The following is an 18667-nucleotide window of genomic DNA, read 5'->3' as shown; positions in this document are numbered from 1 at the left end:
TGGATGAAAAACTACAGAACTGAAGTCCACCTTCCCATTGCTTGGGTGTGACGAGCTACTGGCAGCCAGAAGCTGTTTTAAGGCACCTGCTCCGGCACCAAAGGCTCCAGCTTGGCCTTTGTTATATTTAAACATCTCCAAGGACAGACAGACCCAGCCTGTGAGAAGAAAAGATCTGGGCAAAAATTAATCCATTCAGCTCCTTTGCATCTTGAGGAGGGGAGGCAGTCGCATCGCTCCCTGTCCCCTTTTGCTTCATTATTGCATCTCTATCTCACATTTCCTTCAAGAAACTGTCCGGCCCTCTTTTTATCCTCACAAGCACCCTGTTTCTATCCAAATGTGTTTGTGGTTTTCAACGCAGTGTAAGGTAGTCTCTATGGCAGAATATTTAATTATGGGGTATCAGAGTTTTTAGGGTGTTAACCAGGCTGGGATCGCTGGCTTGTTGGTTTTTGAATGTCTGATGTAGATTTTTTTCAATTTCGTTGTGCTGCATGGGACAATGACAATAAAGATTATCGTATCGTGATGTAGGTGAAGCCATGGGGTGGTGACTACCCAGGGAGCTTCTTTGCTGAGTGGGGATTTGAACCCTGGTCACTCAAGGGCTAGTCTGACAAACTGACCACTGCACCACACTTTCCCTGCAAATGCCCATCGGGATTCTTCATGAAGCACAACTTATTCCCTTAAAAAGGAACAGAAACTTCAGTGGAGGTACAAGAAAAAGGAAATGAAAGGAAGCCGTTCCTCTTGGAGCCCCTTCCAAGCTCCCCTGCTGGGGGAATGAGAGGCTGTCATTGACTGGACAGGGGCTGTTCTACAGAAAGGCTCCACACAGCTGTTCTAAATGATCAAGGATGCAAACACACAACAGCTGACTAAAAGAAATAATGCAATCTTTGTATCGAGTCTGCAAAGGGGAGGAACTTACAAGAAATATTTAGCCAAACATACTCTGCGTACATAGAGATGCCATATGTCTGGTTTTTCCTGGACATGTCCTCTTTTTCATGGTCAAAATTTCTCTCCAGGCAGAATTTATAAATTTGGCAAAATGTCTGGGTTTGGCGGCTGGCTGGAGCGAGGAATTGTGCACGCAGCAGGGGAGAAGCGGCAGCAAAAAGGAGCTGTCAAATCCGGGCTCCTGCTGGAGCTGGTGTGCTTTGCCGGGACTTGGCTGGCAAGTTAGAGCCAAAACGCCAAAGCCACTTCCTCTTCCTCCTCCTCCTCTTCCACACCACCCTCCACCGATCAGACTTAGGGCAGAGGTTGCAGAGGAAACATTGGTTGTGTGTGTGGAGCATGGGATTCCACAGTGAGGGAGGCAGGCATATCCCTGGGGGAGAAGAAGCCAGGCTCTGAGGCTGGAAAGGATCTTCCGCTGGAGCACAGCTCCTGTCGTCTGGCCTCTCCCCTGCCCCCCTGGCTGCATCGGGCCCTGGGCATGTGGCCTCTCGGTCCTTCCAGTCTCCCTCCTTAACTTAGCAGTGGTGAAGAGTTTTCTGGAAAATTATCAGTGCTTTAAACTGATTGGAATCATTTTTGGCTTACATTTACGAAACAAAACTGAAGTATGTCATGTTCTGCATAATGAACACAAACATTGGAAGATTTCCCAATAACCTAAAAGTATTAGAAATAATATTTAGGATTAAAAAATAAAGAAAGCTTACTTAATGTGGTTTAAATTCCAACAGTTTCAAAGCATTACTAGGATATTATTTTTCTTTGAGTAATTGTACATATTTTGATACGTGATTGTGCTATAATAAAATGTTAAGCACTTAAATGTATGCATGTTTCCTTAGGAGGATAACCTAAGGAATGTGTCCTCTTTTTTGCTCTTCAAAATATGGCAATCCTGGTACACAAGTATGATCCAGTTCCGGCCTTGAAAAAAACCTGTTCCACCAGCTTTTACAAAAAGTTCCCTGCCAGCTTTCCTGGAGCTTTTCCAGGAACTTCTGTCAATTCTTACTTGCCCTGATCTAAAATGTAAATCTTGTTCATTAAAGGGCTCTTCTTCCAGAAGCTCAGGAAAACCGATTCTCACACAATGAGCACAGAGAGAAAAGACTTTAATGGCAAATCTTTCAGAGGAATATGTTCTATGAAGGAATTTGAATTGTGGCCAACAATCCCCTTCCGAAATGCTCAACAGTCCTCACCGAGGATGACACACAATATTTTAATGGCAAACAATCACAGCTATGGCACTAGAACCCCGAGGCACGCAGGCACCAAAGGGTATTCAAGATGCAGATCACCACTCCAGTGAGAGCGAGAGAGTGAAAGAGAGAGAACGGGGGGGGGGGGGGGAGAAAAGCACCACACTGCCATTTCCAACCAGTCACCACAAGTGCCTGAAAGTCTGACTGCCTCTTACCTTTGTAGGTGGGTCTTAGTTGCCTAATCCTTTTGTCTGTGGAAAGGAAACACTCTGGTCCATCAACAGAACTTCCAAGGCAGAGCACCTTTGGGGTGGTGGTGGTGGACCATTTGTGAAGGAGACAGGCTTCATCTTGCAGGAAATGGGGGTGGGGGTGGAGGGGGGTTAAGACAGGGCATGGTTCCCAACAACTACACAGGGGAGCAACCTTTAATTGGGAAGTGTTGATAACTAGCGTGAACTAAGCCAGTGCTTTTTCAGAGAGCATCTCTAGTGCTTACCTATATTACCAGCTGCACATTCCTGCCTATAACTGTCACTGGCTGGCAGTGCTACACCTGGCAGCTGAGGGGGCAGAACTGAAAAAGTCCCCCCACCCTCCCCTTTAGACTCAGGTTATACAAACAAGGGTAAAAATAAAATACTAATCCAGGCGCAGTACACACTTTGACTGCTTCAAATCTGTCACTTTGACACGACTCACTGAGTATAATCCAGCGGATAAGGAAATCTCCACCAGGAAGAGAAATAACTTGTGTTGCCACAACTCACTGATTAGACATTTGTGTTTGCAGGGGTGGGTGGAGCTAAATTAGGAAAAGGCTTCTTTGTCCAAACTGACGTGCCTGAGCCACCACACAGCCGGCTTCAAAAACAGGAACAAGTAAGTGCATTGCATTTCAACTGCCACATTCCAAAAAGAAAGAAGGTCTTCACACAGGGGAAAGAGACCATGACAAAAAAGGAGGAGGGGAAGAGGGAGGCAAAAGGTGGAAGAGAAAGGGGAGAAATGAGAACCAGACCCAGCTATTTAACATAGCCAATTTTTAAGAAAGGCACATTTACATTACTTTCTGAAGCTTCCTCCTTAATTCCAGCAGGAGCTGGTGCTGAGGAAATATAGCACATAGTGTGACCTGATGTTTTCGCTCTGCCTCCTCACTTAAGCAGATGCCAATTCAGGGTTACAACCCCAGGGAACTTGATCATAACCCTACCATGGACCCTTTGGGCATCACTGAGGTTCATTACAAACTCCAGCGACCTGATTCTCTTCTCTACTTTGAAACCCTGGGGTGAACATAGCACCACAAAATGGTGCTATAATTTCCTATTGGGTGTGTGAAAAAGCAATCAAGTATGTGTAAACCACATGGGCACAATCTGAGGGGGCCAGCCTCTCCTCAAAATAGAGTCGCAAGAGAGCATCCTTCTGTTCATTTGAACTAGTCGGTGAGAGCCAAAATCCCTGCTGGGCTGGGCTCCTTACAACTGTAAACCAAATCTGCAGCAACAAACCACAAGATGCAGAGCAAAGAAATGCCAACAAGGAACCCAGCATTGCAATGCTGCAACAGGGATTATTAATACTAGTGAAGACTATAGTCTCTACATTTGCAGTCACCCAAGACTGTTGCTTCCATGATACAGGGATGGCAATTTTACCTATTCCATTCTACCTCCAAGGCATCACAAGACAAAAGGATGCGTGATAGTATTACAAGATGGATTATACACACAGTTCTAATCTTAATGGAAAGACTAGCAAATCCTGAATTTTCTCAGCTTTTTTTATAGCTTAATTGCTGTAGAACACTAATCTTTCCTCTTGCTTTAAAGGAGAAATGAAAAAATGGAGCAAATTCCTATTATAAACAATGAAGCCAGCTACTAAAGTACAGAGAATTTTGAAAGAAAGCAGCCTCCATAGACAAAGAGTAGCAGCGATTACGTGGCCTGTTGAATGAGGCCACAATTCATACACTCCTTTTCTTTTTACAGGCAGCCAAACAACTGTCCACACATAAAGTGTTTGGTACAAGTCCTTGATCTTAAGAAAAAAAGCCTTCCCAAACAGCTGAAAGCCTCCAGACTATTTCATAATTAGGTACACAAATGTGCTTATTAGAAGGATTCAAGTTTCTTTGATGTAAATGTGCCTTCAGAAAGCAAACTCCAACATTGATATACAATGATATACAAAGTCAAACAACTAAATTAGCTCTTGAAACAATATATATAAATTGGGTTGAAGTAGCAAATGAGGTGTTGTTTTTTTCCTGGTATGACTAACAACAGTCAGCTTGTGTCCATGTTAACAAATCAAATACTCTACTACTGACAAACCAGAACCCACAAGAAAAAAAATGAAAAGTGCACAATGAAATCAAGAGTCTTGGATCAAGTATCTGTGGAGGATTGGAAATGTTTTGTTTGATGGACTTGATATGCACAGGGCAGGAAGAGGTATTAAAGTTTATCAGATGCTGATTTGGCCTGCCGGTCTACATAGAAGAGAATGTACGCCTTGGCTTTCACCACCGTCTCCTCATCAGTCAGCGTCACGGTGCTGTCATTGAAATGGAACCACCGGCCTTCATGAGTCGCATAGGCTGTATAATGTCCAGAGCCAACCCTGAGAACATCAAGAAACACAGCATGAGGGAAATTAACTCACTGCTTTCTATTTTAAAAATAAGGCTAACAGGTCATGGGGAAGAATCCTGGTTTTAGCCATTTCCTTCACCTTAAAATACTTGCCATGCCTCAACTGCCTTTTCCTTCATTGGATACATCCAACGCAAACACTGATATGAAACATTTCCAGAATGCCTTCTAACGCTCAGGAGCCTTAGGCACATAGCCATGCAAAGATAAACGCAGCCTGTTGGTGGAAGAGGTTCTCTGCTCCTGCTCACTCTCAAGGCTGGGCTTAGGCAAGTCTGAAGCATCCACTGGGAAAAGTCTGCACCCCTTCAGTCCTGACCTGCTCAAGGGATGGGGCAGCATCCATTAGTTTGGTCTTCACTGCCTTACTTTTTGACTGGAATACTTCTCTACTTCTATTCCCAGCATTTACTTAGCCAAGGCGGAAAATGACCCGTCTCCTTAAATTTGCCAGCAGTTTAACCCATAATCAACCAGCCAGGGTCCCCACAATGCCTGGTGCATGAAGCAAGAGTGGCTACCCCTCCCCATGTCATAGAGAAAATAAATATGACTTATTGAGTTGATGCTGTTGGCTTATTCAGGAAGAACCTCAGGCCCTGTTTTTGCCAGAAGCTATTCAGCACTGCATTTTCTTTTTCTGTTGCTACAAGCAGGAGCCCTTTTGGGGTCATGGGACTTGCCCAGGGCCACATAGCAAGTGGAACAGTGGAACCCACAAGTCTTATAACAGACCAGCCACTAATCAGCCTACATCATTTTTGAGAGTGTAGCCTGGTCAGTTACAGTCAGACCATATAATGTGAAGCCAGCTGGATTGTAATCCATTCAGGGTTTTGGGAAAGAACCAAGATCCCACATTTAAATAGTTCTAATTCTGAATTATCTTTTTGTGTGTTAATTTATGTTGACTCCAATCTAGATCAAGAGGCATTTGTCTTCTAGATATGAGAGCTCTCCTTTTGAAAAAAATAACAGCTCCTCTGACAACAAGCTGCTTCTCATCTGGATGACTGCACTTTTAAACAAAAAATCAAATGTGACCAGCTACCTCTCATGTAGGAATTAAATGTATTTCCATTTCATTTAAGTAACTCAAATAAGATTGTGAAGTATAAAATTTCTATCAGAACCACAGACATTATTTTCAGGCAAAGCGTTGCATCTCTTTATTGATTTATTAAACAAAAGGGGAATTAAAAAGATAAGCAAAGCTAACAAGGTCATTCTGCATAGATTAGGTTGACATAGCAAGGCTCCCTCTCTGGTCATCACTTCCAGTCGTTCCCATACATTCTTTTTCAATTAATGCCTGGTTCCCAATGGAGTGATGCAGGTTTTACAGCAGAGAAGCCTTTCAATCATCAACTCAGAAAGGCAAAAGAGCCTTCAGGGTCCAATCATACTCACCCTGAACCGTGGTGCACCACCACAGCTGCAAGGTCATACAGACAGCTTTCTGGACCACTGTTTTCTGGCTGCAATTGGGAGGGGGACAAGGAAGAGAGACAAGAGAGAAGAGGAATTGAGAATTTCCCAGCAGCATTCCAGGGCCCCTGACTAGCAGCTCCCCATGACAAGTCACTGTACCTCTAGCAAGTAACATTTCATGTCTAGGCCTCTCAGGGGAAACTCAACATACGTGTCCACTTTGTTCCTCAGATAAGCTGTCCAGTGAAAGCGTTTTAGATGTAAGCACAGCACCTGCGGAATTAAAAATGGCACATAAGCCGAAGGACATGCCACAAATTCCTTAATGGAGGAGTACTTTAAAAACAACAGACCTGCCACCTCCTCTGCATGTCAAGAGCATGTCATAGCAAAGTAGCTGTCACATTTATATCCACATGATACTAGCAGAAACTTCCAAGTTTGCTTAAAGATAAAATTCCAGAAATAAAACATTTCCCCTCCTCCCCCCAAAAGGCCCATATGTAGTAGCAAAAACGACAAAGTACTGCAGCTCTGAGATACAAGCTATTTTACCGCAGAATGAACACTGAAGCAACATCCCACTTCAGGTTTGGGGTGTGCATTCACTTTGGTCAAAGCGTGCACTTTCAAAGTGGTTTGTTTTCAAAAGATTTGGCCCTTCTCTGACGCAAATCAGAATCTCTGACGCTTCTTCCAAGGAACAGGCAACAAGTTTAAACTTTTCTCTACAAGCTCTCCATAATAGAAAAGGCCAGGCATGAAAGAGAAGTTCATTTTGTGACTGACAGCTCTAACTTCCAACCAAAGAATGACTTTAGAAGGAATGTCTTCAATCATATAGGAAGGATGATAAAGTAATATGACAGACCTGTGCCACTGTTTTCCATTTCCCTCTGCTAGTTCATTCTCTTAGCAGCAGTAACACTGGAAGAGTGGTGGCTGGTTTTTGTGTTTTTTTTGGGGGGGGGGTTCGCTTGTGATATGAATATCTCCTTATGCCAATCAAAATCACTCTCTCACTAAGACCCTTCCTTTAAAACTCCAGTGCCTTGAATCCTAATTTTTAAATAATTCCTCTTGTCTGAGTCTGTTCTATCTTGAGTGTTGCTTATTATCAGGTAAGTCGTTTCTGCTCATCTCTAAACCCAGCTGTGCTGGCTGAGGCAAATAGGGAGCTGTAGTCCAAATTATATGGGAGGCACCAGTTTGCAGAAGGCTGAGATCCATAATCTTTTACAAATTTCAACTCCTAGATCTCACCTTTGGTAGTTTCTGAATCCAAAATTTCTTGGTGGACTTTTGCTTCTTTTTACATTTGTGGCACATATAGAGCTCTGTTTCATCAAGTTCTTCCAGGTCTGTAAAACTGCGAAGACAATCTAGAACAATTGAATTGACATGATTAAAGTCATTTCCTCTGCTTTTTGACCCATCCCTCTAATGATCTAAATAAAAATACTGATGAAAGAGGCAAAAAAGGCAATTGATATATGCAGATGGCAAGGGTTTAAAAAAACACCACCACCTACCTGGTAATGTACACATTGGTCCATTTTCTTGGTTCTTACGTTTATTTCGGAAGTGACTTGGAATATCTAGCGAAAGGTCTAAAGAAGACACAGGCAATTTCAAAATTAGTTTCTAATGTCAAAAACATAACATCTGCTCATAAAACTTTTCAAGATGCTTGATTTACCTAGGAATGGATCAAACTTTCTGGATTCAGTCCCACATATCAAGCAGTTGACTTCATTCTGCAGAATGCCTCCAAAGATGGCTGTGACAACAGTAGACGTGCCATTTCTGAAGATAACATTACAAGGAGAAAAGGGTCAGCACTGCACAGCTGGTCACATTCAACTAGCACCAAGAGCCCCTAGCCATGCTGAAAACATCCTTTAGGTCATCTAAGTTTCTTAGAACAGATATGGAGAGGTGCTTACATTCAGAAATGGAGCTACTAATATTGCCCCAAATACAACATAAATGTTATGCTCTGTCCAAGTGGCAAAAAGTATCCCCAGATAAATAAATGAAGAAGCACCAGTTGTGGTTGAGAAGGAGTATACTGTACAAAAACATTTTTCTCCCTCTCTCATAACAGCAGAACCCAGGAACACCCGATGAAGTTGAATGCTGGGAGATTCAGGACAGAAAAAAGAAAAGTACTTTTTCCACATACAGAATGCATAGTTATGCTATGGAATTAACTCCAGGAACATGTGGTGATGGCTACCAACTTGGATGAATTTAAAGGATGATTAAAGAAATTTGTGGAAGGACATAAGGCTGCCAATGGGAACTAGTTATTGATGATGGCGCTGTTCTACCTCTAGGATCAGGAGAGGGCTGGAGAGGGGTACTGCACCCATGTCCTATACTTTCAAAAGGCTGAACCCTAAAGCTCAACCTTTATACTTCCCTTCAACTATCCCTCAAAGGCAGACACACTGCTGAGGCATGGAAGCTTCCATTTAACTGGCCACTCTCCCACTTCATCTACTTGGCACAAGAGGTCCATGTTTCCAAGGGACATACTCCCCATGTGTCACCTCACCTCCTGGCATACAAAGGGCAATGTGAGGGAACTGGACATGACGCAGAAAAATGCCACATGGTTATGGGGGGGGGGAGGGAGTTGGGATGCCGGGCTACTCTCCAGGAATTTCTGCTTGCCCCACCAATAAAGTGCACCAGCTGTAAAAGGTAAAGGGACCCCTGACCATTAGGTCCAGTCATGGCCGACTCTGGGGTTGCGGCACTCATCTCGCTTTATTGGCAGAGGGAGCCGGCATACAGCTTCCAGGTCATGTGGCCAGCATGACTAAGCCGCTTCTGGCGAACCAGAGCAGCGCATGGAAACGCCGTTTACCTTCCCACTGGAGCGGTACCTATTTATCTACTTGCACTTTGACGTGCTTTTGAACTGCTAGGTTGGTAGGAGGCATCAGCTGTGGTGGGAAATAATTATCCACTGAAGATAACTTGTCAGCTCCCAGGAGTCTGCCTTCAGCATGATCAGAGGCTGCAAGCCAAAGCAGCTGCTAACATGCTGGCTCCTAACCCGTGTGAGCATTTTTCTGACAAACTTCTGCCAAAGGCCACTCCCAATCTTTGTTGTCTAGAAACTACATAATTTGCATTTTCTGCCCTACACTTCAGATCTTATGGTTTGAGGAAACCAGATTAAAAACCTCTCTTCTTACATGCAGCATCTACTGCCACCAGAAAGACCCGAATTCTCTTGCAAGATGACTGAGCGGGAAACACCATTGAAGCCTCCTTGGAGTTCCAAGTGCAGATGGTCCAAAAGGTAACGCATGAATTCATGGGCATCTTGCTGCTGGTAGCCCCTTAACACAAAGACATCAATGAATATACAGACTGCTTACTTACATTGGTACATAATTCACATTACATGGCATGGCTTACAAATCAGGAAATTTCAATTACATTGGATGTATCACTTTATAATAAAAAAAGGCTCAGAGCGATCATTCTTGCCACTGTGACACACAGATATATGGCCCTGTAGTTCTACAACCAAACAAAAGGCCAACAAGCTTCCCTACAATAGCTCAAATGCAAAACTTATTCGGAGCTGAAAGAAAATCCAGCAATGCGAAACACATTTTGAAATATGCCAATGTGGTAAGGTTGTGAAGGCGGTGGGAGTTTTGTACTTGTAGTGCAATTTACTTTATCTAAATGGTTTATTTTCAAGACAGAGGATGGGACATTTATATATTTTAAAAACCCTGTGAAAACAACTCTAAAATGAACACACTGCAGGCATTGCAAATGTTCTGCAATATGAACTTATATTGTACTGTAGCCCTAACACATGGGAACATATTTTATTTCAAAAGTAAACCAAGCACACACGGAAGTTGGGGAATGATTTCTGGCTACCACCAGCGCCCTATCGCAACAGCTGCCACTTTAGGAATCCACCTATTCATGGATCTCCTGCCTGCTTCTCCAGGACCAGCAGCAATGTTTCTTCATGAAAGTGCCCAGGCTGACAAGTGTGCCCATGCAGGGTGCCTTTTTGTCACCTCCCTCAGAGATGGCACCCGGGGCAGACCGCCCCCTGCTCCCCTTCCTACACCCCTGTGCCCATGCACATTAATATAAGAAAACATGGCAGCCAGCTCTGTAGCGCCCATAACCAGCATGAGCCGAAAAAGGACTGACAGGAAGAAATAGGGAGAGCGGTTCAGTGGGTGTGCTATGGGGCCTGTGGGTTGCCCGACTGAGATATAGGAAAACAAAACAAAAAATAATCAACTGAATGGTGTACATCCCTTGTATGTGGACATTTGCTGTGGCATCTACCTGCCCATAATAGTAATATCCTTACTGCTCTCTTGCCTCTTGTGTGCTCTAACTACAACTGGATGCCAGTTCATGGCTGCTGCTGTAATCATGCAGCAAAACTGGGGTTATGCTTTCAGCACAGTATCCAGTGCATCCACCCAATTCCAGAGAATGCTTGCTACTTATTGTGTGTCCCATTCCCAGCATTCAGTGCGAAAATTAATGCACTTATGGAGTCAAACAGCACCACCAGACACAAAACAGGGACGTATCAGTACATTTTGGAGTATCCCCAAAGTTGGCAAAGTACCAAAAAACAAAACAGAACAAAAAACAGAACAGCAAAATGAGGACTGACTTGGGGGAAGGAGAAAAAGACACTGAAACCTAGGTAGGAGAAGGAATGGAAAATAAAATAAATGTGTTGATAAAAATGTGTAGAGAAGCCTCTCATTGTCTAGATGGGTCATTTCCTGGTGCACAATATGAATCCATTTTTAAATTTACCCAGGGATACAAGTAAGAAACCAATAGAGAAAACAAAAAAATTACCGTTTAGCTTTCTAATCACAGCAAATATATAATTACATTTTTAGACAGCATTGCTCAGCATTTTATTTCAGGGTTTTGACTGGATTTTTATTGACGGCATGTATTTCGTTTTACTTTCTGCTGTAGTCTTTTGATTTTATAACTTCTACTTTGTAAAACTACTTAGAAGCTTTTAAATATATATATTAGGCAGTCTATAAATTGGTTAAACAAACAAATGGCACACCAGATTCGCCTGAAATTTGTACAAAACCAAAGCTTCTAAGCAATGTCAGTGTTTACAGTCCACTACAGGATTTTATACAATTATATTTCTTGGCAAAGAAGGTATTATATGTGCTATTAAGTACACAAAATTATCTGGAATCGATAACATTCCTAATCAAGACAATCTCACTAAGGATTTTATAGTTTTCCTCCGAGTTCTTTTTTTCAGACTGGGAAGCGAGGCTAGAGGACAGTGAAACCTGGGCCCGAGCTGGATCCACCCACAGTTTGAAAAATGGGAAACAAACTTAAAACTGACCCCTGGGCTCTCACTTGTGGGGTGCCTCAGGGTTCTGTCCTCTCCCCCATGCTTTTCAACATCTACATGCGGCCGCTGGGAGAGATCATCAGGAGGTTTGGGCTGGGTGTTCATCAGTATGCGGATGATACCCAGCTCTACCTCTCTTTTAAATCAGAACCAGTGAAGGCGGTGAAGGTCCTGTGTGAGTGTCTGGAGGCGGTTGGAGGATGGATGGCGGCTAACAGATTGAGGTTGAATCCTGACAAGACAGAAGTACTGTTTTTGGGGGACAGGAGGCGGGCAGGTGTGGAGGATTCCCTGGTCCTGAGTGGGGTAACTGTGCCCCTGAAGGACCAGGTGCGCAGCCTGGGAGTCATTTTGGACTCACAGCTGTCCATGGAGGCACAGGTCAAATCTGTGTCCAGGGCAGCTGTTTACCAGCTCCATCTGGTACGTAGGCTGAGACCCTATCTGCCTGCGGACTGTCTCGCCAGAGTGGTGCATGCTCTGGTTATCTCCCGCTTGGACTACTGCAATGCACTCTACGTGGGGCTACCTTTGAAGGTGACTCGGAAACTACAACTAATCCAGAATGCGGCAGCTAGACTGGTGACTGGGAGCGGCCGCCGAGACCATATAACACCGGTCTTGAAAGACCTGCATTGGCTCCCAGTACGTTTCCGAGCACAATTCAAAGTGTTGGTGCTGACCTTTAAAGCCCTAAACGGCCTCGGTCCAGTATACCTGAAGGAGCGTCTCCACCCCCATCATTCTGCCCGGACGCTGAGGTCCAGCGCCGAGGGCCTTCTGGCGGTTCCCTCATTGCGAGAAGCAAAGCTACAGGGAACCAGGCAGAGGGCCTTCTCGGTAGTGGCGCCCGCCCTGTGGAACGCCCTTCCAGCAGATGTCAAAGCGATAAACAACTACCTGACATTCAGGAGACATCTTAAGGCAGCCCTGTTCAGGGAAGTTTTTAACGGGTGATATTTTATTGTATTTTTGGTTTTTATGGAAGCCGCCCAGAGTGGCCGGGGAGGCCCAGCCAGATGGGCGGGGTATAAATAATAAATTATTATTATTATTATTATTATTATTATTATTATTATTATTATTATTATTATTAACTGCTCACGAAAAGCCTTCCAAGCATACACTTTCTCAAATGAGTATACCAAACAAAGCCACCCGGAAAGGTTTGGTCCATATTGTTCATATTTTCTCAACAGGGAAATATTTGTAAAGTCTCCAAGAAAGAAACAGCCTTTCTCTCAGCCTAACTCAAGGTGGGTTCAAGCACAGAGCATCTAATGATGACTTGCACATGTTAAGAATACTGTTGGGGGCGGGAGGAAGAGACAGAATTGTAGATCCATCACTATACAAGCAGAGCCCTTCTCTGAGATTGCTTCAGAAACAAGACTCTTCAGTGCAGTCACATGCTTGAATCAGCCTAGGGCTGGAGCAACAGCAACACTCTTTTAGAAAGGGGGAGCTATGTTAGTCTATCAGAGCAAAAATGAAGTCTCATGGCGCCTTAAAGATGTAACAGACGCGAGAGTCCAGCTCCTCAGATGCGTGAAGTCATAGTCTCAGTTGGCGATGAGTGCAAAAAGAAACAAACAAGAGACCGGAGGGAAACAAGATGCAAAAAAGACAGACTATGGCAGGGTGTCCCCCCCCCCCCATATTATATTAGCTTAGCAATGCCAAAATGCTTTATGAATATTGGTTATTTTTCACACATTTAAACTTTATGTAATTGTCCATGTATTTTTTCAAATTCTTTTCCCTCTGATCTCACTGTCTACTTTTTTCACTCTCTGATTCCCTTAGGTATACATATACCTGCAATGCCAACCAAGGATAACATTTCCTCCATCTGATGAAATGCATTCGAGTGCCATAATATATTTATTATCATTAACATCCCTTTCTGTTAAAAGCAAACAAACCCACAGTGCTGAAAATCTGCTGGAGCCAACTTAGGGAGCAGAGCTCTTACTTTGACTTCAAACAACTGTTGAGGAGGATAACTGGCCAAAAGTATTGTAGGAAGCACGATTATGACTTTTGCCCATTGCCTGAAACTACTGGTGCTAAACTTCCTTGATTCTCATCAGCCAGGGATAGACACACAGTTACTGGAAGAGGGAAAGGAATGGCCTGGGTTTCTCACTTCACAGGCTCTGGGTGTGCATTCAGAGCATCTTTTCAGCACTGCTAGAGGCATTAATACATCAACAGAACATCTTTACTACCTGAAAATATGGAGCAACTTACCTTCTGCACAATTAATCCTAATAGGGTTCAGTGCTCCTTTGAAAGAGGTTCAGGGGCCAGGACAGGGAGACCTTGGAGAGGAATGACACTTGGATTTACTTGTGTGAACTGTTCTTTTTGACAGCCTGGGTGCAAAATGCCTATTGCACACAGATTTATTCTCTTTGCAGCACTTATTTATAACTAAAATGACAGAAACGAACTCAATATTGAGAGAATCAAGGAAGTTTTGCCCAGTATGTTTGCTTGAACCTGCTAGAGCTGTACATTTTTAAGCACAGTCCTTGCCAAAAGCAAAGGTTTGGGTTCTGTCAGGTACTTAAGCCATGTTGCACAGACTAAGAACTTGGCATGACTTAGCCCTGCTAGACCTCAAATACAACAAAAACACTCAAAAACCACTAACACTGCTTCCTCTGTATACTGGAAGAATAAGAACCTACTGGCACACGGTGGGCATCATTCCTACAGAGCTAGAAGCTCTCAAGAGCAAGGCAACATTGCATTCAGGGACAACAAAATGCCATCGTTCTGGAGAGTCACTGAGTTGCTAACAGCATTCCTCCTTTTCTTATAGGACTTACCTAAAGTTTGGCATGATTTTCCAAACAACATAAAACAATGATTCAGGGCTGAACGCTGTTTGACTCCCTTGCCACAAAGCACACAGAGTCTTCCGAAACTCTTCTACCAATGAACTGTGGAAGAAAATTGAAAAGTTTTTAATAGAAGCATTGCCACTCAACCCCACCCCCGCTCACCATGGCCCCCTCCACCTTTCCCCTTTTCTTCCTAATGTAACACTAATGTCTCAACAAATGAAACTGATCTGTAGAAAAGGTAACTTGAAAAAAGAGACATTGCACATACTTTTGTAAACCAAGAAATCTTTAATAAAAATGTTTTAAATGGGTTAAAAAATACCTGATGGTATTGTAATCAATCTGTAACATAGCTCCTTACATTTTCTATTGATTAGGTCATTCCCCCCCCCCCTGTAAAGTGTGCACTGTCTATCCATATTAATTCTCCTAATTTTAATAGACTCGATAGGAGATGGCCATAAGTGTTTTCCTTTCCAGCAGATTTTTATATTTCTCCCAAACTCTATACAGATTCTTCCTAAGAATATGGTTCATAAAACTTTTATAAATTTTCACCTTCCCATACTAAAAACATGCATGCCAGCCGAATTTTAATTCATGACCTACAAACAAAGTAGTGTTATTCTCAATTCACAGATGGAAAATTGAGACTACGAATGTGATTTGCCTGAGGCTTTTCAGGGCTCGAATCTCTTCTGGAGAGAAAGTTAGCTAACAAACCAGGCTGTATCATGTTTAGCTGAATGTAGGGCTTTCCTGACCATCTCAGGTTACTGGGTAGAACGGGGAATTTTCAATCAGGTGGCAAGAGAGAGAGAGAGCACATCTATAGACACCACTTTCTGCTCCTCAGTGGTGAGGGCAGCAGCTCACATTTCCTGGCACTGTGGGAAGACATTCCTAACCCCACAGAGATTATTAGACTCCTCTAAAACCATTCATGATAGCTGTGGATTACAGGAATTTCTTCTTGTAATCCAATCCAAATAACTTTATTGTTCTAGCCATTGGCCATAACAAATCTGAATCAAAAATAAATACACAAATAAAAGGATGCTTCACCACAAATAATAGTCTCTGTTTAGATCTCTCTGTCACCCTTACAGTTCAATGCTATATTGTCCAGGGTCTTCTTTCTGCTCTTTTTGGCCACCAGAGCAAAAAGGGCAACTTTGCAAGCCACTGAAGTGTTTGCATCACTAAGAAGCTGTAGAAGGGAGAGACAGCTTTCTTGTACAGGTGGCTGGGTGAGAAATCGCCTCCTAGGACCAGTGTATAGCGGGCAATATAGTAAATAGTGCAAGATGTTGTCCACCTGCAGTTGCCCACATATAGAGTCTGTCTTTGTACAGTATACCCTGTGGTATTGTCCATCCAAGAGGGCGAAAGGCATAGCTTGAAAATGCAGCTCGATAAAAGTGATTCTTAGTGAGGCTGGCCGGAGATTCAGCAGGGGACTGGCTCTAAAAGGGACTGTTTTTAGAAGGGGGAACCAGGGAGAACATTTAGAGGATTCGATCACTTGCAGATTGCGTAGTGATTCTGTCCAATGACACCAATCCCTTAATTGACGTTTGTCTGTGGATATAATCTCCTCTAGCTCATGGAAATAATAAGAATTCAAGTTACATTGGTTGTTAGATTTCCACCATTGGCTGTTCTCCAATTCCACATAGTACAAGGCTGGCAAGCGCTCGCATGGCATGGAGGAGTTTTTTCAGGTAATTAAATCTGGTACAGTCCGCTCTTGCACTTAACGTTGTCCATCCAGCTTCTGTACATAAGAGTGCAACTGCTGTTCCCTTGAGCAGGGAAAATAATCTCTTGAGAAATTGGTTTTGTACCGTTTCTAACCCCTTAATAGCACTCTCACCCTCACCCGTTTTTGACTCCATAAAGCATTTGAGGGATCACTTTACTGCCAAATACTTTCAGCGTGGGATCAAACTGTTTCCTGCCCTTTATGAAGTAAAACTTCTTCAGAGCCCTGGTCACTCTCTACGTTCTGATTTTCATCACCTTGGTGTGCCACCTCCAAGTCACTGTTTCACTGAAAAAGACTCCACTATATTTGAAAACACAGGTTTGCTCTAGTTCATGGTGCTCAAGGGTCCATTTATATCGGATGTGAGGGTGATCTGGCTAAGACATCTGTCACCCCATTGATTGCCAGGGTTGACTTGGTTATACTGGTTGGCTAGGCAGGTGTCCCTCACCACTCCATGTGCGTCCCTCCCGAAACTGCACACCCAGTGGAAGAGGATGACCATCCCAGATAGAAGCAGCGTACCGTTCTTCTTGTAATTTGCCCTTAAATCTTTCCACCACAGCTAGATTAATCTGCATGAGAAGGGTTCTCTTTTTGCTGGTTTGGGTTGAATTTCCAGTGCCAAGAATACACAGTGAACCATCTTCCTCTCCAAGGGTGCCAACTCCTGAGGACCCAATCCTTTTGGACACCCCAATATTTTTTTGGGGTGCCTCCCAATGTTCTGAAAAATCAAGGCCAAGCACAGCGTACCTTCAGTGGCCAGCTCCTTCTCCTCCTGCTGCCACAGAGGGGAAGGAGAGGAGAAGCAGCTCCGAGACAGTGGTGGCAGAAGGAGGAGTCAGCAGCCATTGATGCCGTGCTGCCGCCGCATTCCTACCTCCTCCAGCATCATGAATTGATCCCACACACAACCTTGGCCCACCATCTCCCTCACAAGTTGGCACCTCTGTTGCTCCCCCTTGCTCCGTTATGTGTTTTTTCCCTATATTTAACTAGCCACCCAATCCCATATGTTCTCTGAGAAGTCCACCATCTAGAAGATCTCTATGTTCTTTTTTGAAACTCCACATAAATGGCTTGTCATGTGTCCCAAATTCAAATTAGATGCTGATACAAGTTTTTGGCTCTTGAGTGAAATCATGCACTTGATCACAAAGGGTAATTCTGCAGGTAATTCTGCAGGTAGCAGAATTAACAGTGCCAATTTCACAGGGCAGCAACACCATGAACTGTATTCTATACAACAGAAAACAACAACAACCAAGAGTATAAATAACTGATGAGGATATAGACTGCTCACTGGGTCTGGAGGTGGGCAAGGTTTGGGGCCTGGCGCATGGCCCCGCCATCCTCCCAAAGCCACGCCACTCCACCCCTTGGTCACCACAGTACTTGCTGGGTTTCCGCCAAATTCAAATTTGCCCTGTCTGCAGCGGCTTGGGGGGCAGGGGAGGAGGAGAGGACTGCATCTGAGCAGTCCAAAAGTAGAAAAGGGGATCGGAACTGATACCAGCAGTGCAGTTGTCCCCAGAGCGTCATCGGAAGAAGACTAAGAAGACACAGCGAGAGGAGCGTCGTGGGACAATTGGGTAAAAGCACTGGAGTCAGAGGAGACCCCCAAGTGCAGAGGAGCACTGGCAGCAAGGCACAGCTCATCCGAGCCAAGCACTGGAGTCAGCTGAAGTTCCCAGGTGTGGCGGAGCACCGGAGTCCTTTAACCCTTGGAAGGGTTGGAAGTGCACAGGGACACGCCAGCGCTTTAGCCCGCAGTTGGTCACATTTTCGGAGGAGCGCCCAGGCAACGGGCCCGATTGCTGGAGTTGCCCCTCTCAAGCTTTGCTGCTCGCACGTGGCAGGCGCCATTTTGCGGGCATGTGGCCACACTGCTGGATCTTGGTGGGGGGGGGGTAAGTACAGCACCATATTATGACTAGTGCTTTCTGTAATGCCAGCAGTAGGTCTGCCCTAGTTGTGGAAGCACTTGTGCCCGATTCTCAAAATGCTCCATCTGTGTGGCTGCCTGTAGATCTCAGATTTGGAATTTCAGGGTTTACATTTTGTCTGCCATATTTTGAAGCAGCATCTCATGGAACTCTTAAGGCACTGGATGCACGTATGGTTGGTAACGCCTGATTCTCAGCATGAGTGGGGTTTGCATGTATTTATTAGTATATTGGGTCTATAGGTGAAGTTCACGTGAGCCTTTTAAGAAATGCTGGGGCCTTTAAGACATGGGATGCATGTGTAGTTAAAACGTTTGCCTTTAAGCGGGAATAGGGCCTGCGTGAGCTTATGCGCTGGTATAGAAGGCGCTCCCTTTAGTCAGCATAGCTCACTGGCCAAAGCCAGGTGTG

At 44.1% G+C, this 18667-nt stretch overlaps 1 protein-coding gene and 1 long non-coding RNA gene across 4 annotated transcripts in view; one reads left to right on the top strand and one right to left on the bottom strand.

Moving 5' to 3' along the window:
* The first annotated feature begins 254 nt into the window (after nt 1-254).
* Nucleotides 255-18667, top strand: part of LOC308573601 — a 169985-nt gene continuing 151572 nt past the window's right edge. Inside the window, exon 1 of the long non-coding RNA XR_014002129.1 lies at nt 255-370. This is a non-coding gene — a long non-coding RNA (uncharacterized lncRNA). The remainder of the gene's footprint in view (nt 371-18667) is intronic.
* The window catches only part of USP3 (ubiquitin specific peptidase 3), a 42017-nt gene continuing 25417 nt past the window's right edge, over nt 2068-18667 (bottom strand). For 2 of the 3 annotated variants that reach the window (XM_081170613.1, XM_081170615.1), the window contains exons 8-15: nt 14522-14635; nt 9484-9630; nt 7974-8080; nt 7807-7884; nt 7538-7656; nt 6434-6547; nt 6254-6321; nt 2068-4811 (exon numbers count right to left, since the gene is read on the bottom strand). In XM_081170613.1, coding sequence (XP_081026739.1) covers nt 4646-4811; nt 6254-6321; nt 6434-6547; nt 7538-7656; nt 7807-7884; nt 7974-8080; nt 9484-9630; nt 14522-14635 — 913 coding nt within the window. In that variant the 3' untranslated portion in view covers nt 2068-4645. The remainder of the gene's footprint in view (nt 4812-6253; nt 6322-6433; nt 6548-7537; nt 7657-7806; nt 7885-7973; nt 8081-9483; nt 9631-14521; nt 14636-18667) is intronic. The other variant, XM_081170614.1, reaches the window with a different exon arrangement.

This window comes from Podarcis bocagei (genome assembly GCF_964188305.1).
Source record: "Podarcis bocagei genome assembly, chromosome: 14".
Lineage (NCBI taxonomy): Eukaryota > Metazoa > Chordata > Lepidosauria > Squamata > Lacertidae > Podarcis > Podarcis bocagei.
The sequence above is the reverse complement of the archived record's forward strand: the minus strand, read 5'-3'. Positions and strand labels throughout refer to the sequence as shown.